The 6,000-nt window shown below is 41.8% G+C and overlaps 1 protein-coding gene across 1 annotated transcript in view; it reads right to left on the reverse strand.

The window, feature by feature from the left end:
• Positions 1 to 3,471, reverse strand: part of SDHAF3 (succinate dehydrogenase complex assembly factor 3) — a 62,676-nt gene extending 59,205 nt beyond the window's left edge. The window contains exon 1 of the mRNA XM_046021151.1: positions 3,223 to 3,471. Within this exon, the coding sequence (XP_045877107.1) occupies positions 3,223 to 3,396 (174 nt within the window). The 5' untranslated portion in view covers positions 3,397 to 3,471. The remainder of the gene's footprint in view (positions 1 to 3,222) is intronic.
• Between the last annotated feature and the right edge of the window lie 2,529 nt (positions 3,472 to 6,000).

Consider the following 6,000-nt stretch of genomic DNA (forward strand, 5'->3'; position numbering starts at 1 on the left):
AAGACTTAAGATTACAATAAATATTTTACCAACCAGATATCAAACATTCTCCTTCAAATATTTCCAACAGCTCTTCTGAACCTCCATTTTTTTTTCTCTTGTGGTAAAATACTATATAAATTCACTATTTACTCTGTAAATAAGCATATACATTTTTATCCTTAAGATAAAATGAAATACTTTCTCCTACCTTCCCCTAAGTGGTCCTGGAACAGAAACTTCCCCAGCTGAATTCCCTCTATCATTTGTCATGGTTTTCCGTGATTACAAATGAAAGAAACAGAGAACCTTCCTCCTAATGCTGGGGCCTCTAAGATGCCTGAGCTTTCCCTTCTCTTTTCTCCAGTGGGACCCATTCCTAAGTTTGCCCCGTAAAGTACAACAAATTCAGAATCCATTCAAGTTCGTAAGTAATTTTAGAAGTGAGAGAGTATCAAAACCCAAACTCCACAAAGCACAGGAAGTCCACAACTGTGTTACTCTCAATTAGCTTGACAGAAACATAGGCATCAAGCTAGTAATACTCATGTGTGCCAAATATGTCATCATCATTAACCAAAACAACAGAAATCCAGGCCATAACTAGTCACAACAGGTATAACATAATCATAAATTAGATGTTTTGAAGAACTCATAGGAGGGAAAAGCCCAGAAGACTGAAGGATATCACTTTCCAGTATCACCGCCCTAGCCAGTATTTTCTCCCCTCCAAATCATTAGAATCTTCTTTATCCTTCATCCTTGAAAAAAAGAGAAACTAGCTCTCTTGGCAGAGCTCACATCACTCCTTCCAACTCCCAGACTTAGACTGAGCTGCCTTACACTTGTGAGAATTAATACTCTATCCAAACAGTTAGATTACTAGGTTTAAACTGAACTTTACCCAGCTGTTAACTCATTAACTACAGAGCCCTAGCCCCACAGAATACACTTTTCTTCATTCCAAAAAATAAGTGTAAATGTTAGATCAATAATGGGGAAGAAGGGACATGGCTTACCTACTGAAACTTTCCAATAAATAAGTTCAAAAGGAATGAGAGAAATAGAAAATCACCAAGAGAACACAATGGCAAGATCCATCAATGATGCTAAAACTAGTTGGCAAAATCAGAGAAACAAAATATTTGTACAGTTTCAGAGTTTCTCCCTTTAATTTCAAAAAAACAGTGACTTTACAGTGGAGAAACTTAACAAGTGATCACAGTTGACATCACGAGTAGTAAGTTGTATTGATAACATGTGCCCTCTGATATGGTATGTTGAGAAAAACTCCTCACCCTTGTTATCCCTCCCACTAATGCACAACATCAATCTAATCATGAGAACAACAACAACAACAAAACAGAAAAATCCAAATTGAGAGATAGTCAAAAAGTGTCAAACACTTGACTTATGAAAGATAAGAAAAGACTGAAGAACTGTCAGACTAGAGAAAACTAAGGAGACAGGATGACTAAATGCAGTGTGGGATCCTGAATTGGATCCTGCAACAGAGTAAGAACATTACTGGATATACTGGCAAAATGTGAATAAAGCCTGTAGTTACCATCACTGCAGCAATGTTAATTTCTTTATGTCAATTTCTTTTTGATAACTGCACCATGGTTACATACATGTTTATATACAGGGAAGGTGGATGTAGATGTATGGAGGAAAACTCATACTGTCTCTTTAATTCTTCTGTAAGTATAAAATTATTAAATTAAAAAAAAAGCTGAATTCCTGATACCAAACCTCCTCAATCAACACATTCACCCATACTCTCTCCTCCAGCCTATTATCAATTTTATTCTGAGTCTCTACTCTTTTGCTAAAAAGCTTCCAAGTTCTTATACTTTAGAACTCTCAAAGTGCCCTTATTTCTTCTCAAACAAAGCTAGCCTCTCCTTCCTGTCCTGCCACAAACTGACCTGGCTTAAAAGATGTCACTTAAACATTCTTAATTTCTTACAGACTCGCTGCAATTAGCAATTTACAAAGCGCCTTTAAATGAATTTACATACACTAATTTAGAGGTGCATAAATACTTATTATTTCACAAATAAGAAGACTAGGGAAAATTAAGTGATACTGACATTTAACAAATTCCAGAATCTGAACTTGAATTCAGTTCTTCTCGCTCTAATACCAAGTAACCATATTAAAAGAAAGCAATTTGCATTTAAGATTCAACTTCCCCTGGCTCCATACAGGCTAATTACTGCTCACACACATGATTTTAAAGTTCTAAATTTCAAGATTGTCCTAAATAACCCTCTTGCAAGCTACAATCGAGAATCTAAGATACAGTAAAAAAAGGTCTGTTTTCACCCTAACCAAAAACTTTATAAATTAAAAAAAATAATAATAAAAAGTCTAGCCACCAATTTTGGGGGCTTTCCAATAATCGCTTACCTGTACTTTTATCGACACTGCTTCCTGCTTTCAAATACCTGAGATGTCGCTCTAATTTCCAATTCCATTCATTTCTTAGTATTTGTAAATCATATCTAAGAGCAATGCTGCTAGGCCCACAACCCCACGAAATACTCTTATTCCCTCACTCAGAAAGGGGGTGGGGAGTAGTCAAAGAGTTAATCGCTAATGCAGGTGTCTAAGATTTAGGGCAAGGAGACAGGACAATGTAACAAAGTAACTCAACGTGAGACTCCGGAGAAATCAACTTTCGCCTGACTTAACTCTGAGCATTTTTCTCCTCCACCGCTTATGGTCGTATCCGATACCTGTCTCAGTCAACTGAGAACATTAAGACCCAAGAAAGAGCACGGAAATTTAAAAAAATAGTAATTACGGAAACAATCCTGTAAATCTGAAAACTAGATAATGAGAAAACCATTCACTTATTAACAAGAGCTTGCGCTGTGCAAGGCACTGGAGGGGCAAAAAGCTACTTGACGTGATTTATTCAGTTTCGTAAAGCTGCCATTCTCACCCCTCCGGTGCCTGGCACGCGCAGGAGTTTAAAAGGAGGAACTGTATTGGAGACGCCGAGGTAACGGGATCAGCTGCAGCCCGGAACCCGTGGAGAAAGACGGGCTCGGGATGTAACTTTGGGAAGTACTGTTTGAACAGCTTTGCACTGTTTCATTCAAACGGAACAGGCTGCCGCTGCTGAATCCTGCGCGGCGCCCGGGGAAACCAGCAGGGACGGGCTGTCTCTCACAGGGACAAACAGGGGCATCTTTTAGGGTCTGGGACGAAGAAAAGTTGGCATTCACTTGCCTCCCATTCCTGCAAGAAACGCTGGGCCTCGTCAGAACCAACGGTCTTATGTCTCCTAAATTCGTCCTTCACATATTGGTCGCCAAGGGCTTTGAGGTCCGGGGGCAGAGCCCGGTGCAACAGCAAGATGCGCCGGTACAAGGCCCGGACCCGCGAGACGTGCACGGCCGGCATAGCCCCGCGCGTGGACCGCACACCGCGCCTGCGCAAAGGAAAGAAGCGGCCCTACTGCACTTTTAAGCCGGGTATTAGCGGAAGAGGGCGCGCGACCTTCATCCGGTTTGGTCCGCTCTAAAATCAGGACCTTCCGGAAACCGAGCTGCTGAGACTGACGTGGAAGTGGGCGGGTTCTTGCCTGGAGGGGGCGTGGTCTCGGTGTAGATGTACCTGCGGTCGGGTCAGGTTGCTAAAGCCCAACTTGTCCCAACGAGAGAGGCAGAAGACCACAGGACTGGCGTGAGCCTTTTGTCACCCCCTCAGTCACGCCGCATCCTCTTTTCCATTCATCTCACCCTTCTCTGCTGATAAAAACCTGAGAAAGCCTTCATCAAATCCTCTTCCCGGAAGAGAAAGTCTTCCATGGTTAGCTACCCCCACTTCAGTTACCTTACAAATTCCTGTGTTGTCCGAGAGGAATCAGAGTGGGATTAGGATTAATCTCGCCATTCAGGAGCCCATCTACCCACGTACTTTGCACAGTGCTGTGCTCCTAAATGGTACCCTGAAGGTGCAGCCTCTTTCATTGAACTCAAGTGAGCCGTGAGCCAGCAGGTTTCATTAGCTCGTCAGCTTGGTTGCAGAAGAATCATAGATGAACATTTTTTTTAAGATTTATTTATTTGACAAAGAGAGGCATAGAGAGAGGAGAATACAAGCAGAAGGAACAGGAGAGAAAGTTCTGGCTTCCCCCTAAGCAGGTAGCCCCATGCCGGGCTCGATTCCAGTGTCCTGGGATCATGACCTGAGCGGTAGGCAGGTGTTTAAGAACTGAGCCACCCAGGCGCCCCAACATTTTATTTATTTATTTATTTGAAAGGGGGGTGGGAGGGAGGGCAGAGGGAGTAGGGAGAAAGAATCTCAGGTCGACTCCCTCTGAGTGCAGGGCCCGACCCGGGGCTTGATCTCACACCCTGAAAGCATGACCTGAGTGGAAATCCGGCTGAGCCAACCCAGCAGCCCCTAGAAACAGTTTAAATGTATTGTTTCCAGGGCCGCTATCCTGGAGAGGCTGATTAAATTGCCTAGCTGAAAACATAAAATCTCTGCCTTTTTCAAAGGTGATACTGAGAGTGCTGCTACTCTATAGAACGCTGGTGGCAACTTGTCCTCCTTCCTTCCTTCCTTCCCATCACACATTTGGTCCTTCAGCAAATCCTGATGGCTCCACCAACAAAATATATGCAGAACTCGACCATTTCTCCCCATCCTCAATCACAACCATCTCTCTCTCTCTCCAGTCAATACCTCCTGATATTGTGGTAGCCTCTTGGGTACTTGCTTCTGGCCAGGATCAGCTTTGGTCATGATCCACCTAAACTGTGAATTAGATCATGTTACTCCTCTGCTCAACAAAATCCTTAAGGAAAACCCACTCTTGACTTCTTAGCTCTCTAAATTTTCTCCTACTGCTTTCTCCCTAATTGTCCAGTTGCAGACATACTGGTCATCTTTGAACAGGCCAGGCACACTCCCAACTGAAGGCTTGGCACTGGCTGTTCCCTATGCTTCGAATTCTCCACCACGTATATCTCATCTTGTCTAACACCTTCATTTCACCCAGCTCCTTACTTCACTGCCCCTTCTGAGACCCTCCCTTCAAAGACCCTCTTTGAAATTACATCACCATGCCAAGAACTCCTTAGGCTCCCCCCTGCTTTATTTTCCTCTAAAACACAAATTTTACTTACTTGCTGATTGTCTGCCCCCCGCCACCACACACCCTAGAATACAGATTCCATGAGGACAGACATCTCGTTATTTTGAGGGATCAAATGACTCATATGACCTGCTGGTGATGAAGGGGCAAGAGAATAGGAATTTATATGATTCCCTCAAAGACTTTTTTCTGTGCAAAGACTTTTTGAAAGACAAGGAAGGCCCACACCCTGCTAGCAAAGGCAGGGACTTACTCATCTTGGTATCCTTTTCAGGGCCCACTACAGTGCCTGACAAATAGTAAGTACTCTAATATTGACTACCTTGAATGGACTTTTTCCTTCAGCTTAAAATATGGAAAAATACTTGTTTAAAAGAGCACAGAACATTTTTTTAAAAATGGATTTAATTTGGTATTATGACAAACCACATTAATGGCAAGAACTGATGGCAGTGTGGTTATTTTACTTCAGGAAATTTTTTTAACCACACTTCATCTGTTAATATCCTTATAAACTGAAAATTAATTTCTTGTTCCAGTTTACTTTTTTTCTGGTTTCCTTTGGGGCTAAATTACATGTATAATAAATATTTCTTTCAGAGCCAAAGCTCTTATAAAAATGTGGGAAAAGCATTCTGCCAATGAATTAATAAAAAATAACAATAAAAGACTTAATTCAGTCTAAAGGGAGCAGAAAAAGGCCACAGAACATTGGGCAATCAATACTCAGAAATGGCAAATGATGGGTGAGAGAGAAGCCAGGATGTAGCAGTTAGGCCTTGGAAGAGGAATCAAGTAATAACATCTATAATGACAGATGGCCTTTATTTATTTATTTATTTATTACAATGAGCTGGACAGTGAGGTATGTTTTGAAGATAAAATTTTCTCTTATTCCTTGA

This window comes from Meles meles, chromosome 10, assembly GCF_922984935.1.
Source record: "Meles meles chromosome 10, mMelMel3.1 paternal haplotype, whole genome shotgun sequence".
Lineage (NCBI taxonomy): Eukaryota > Metazoa > Chordata > Mammalia > Carnivora > Mustelidae > Meles > Meles meles.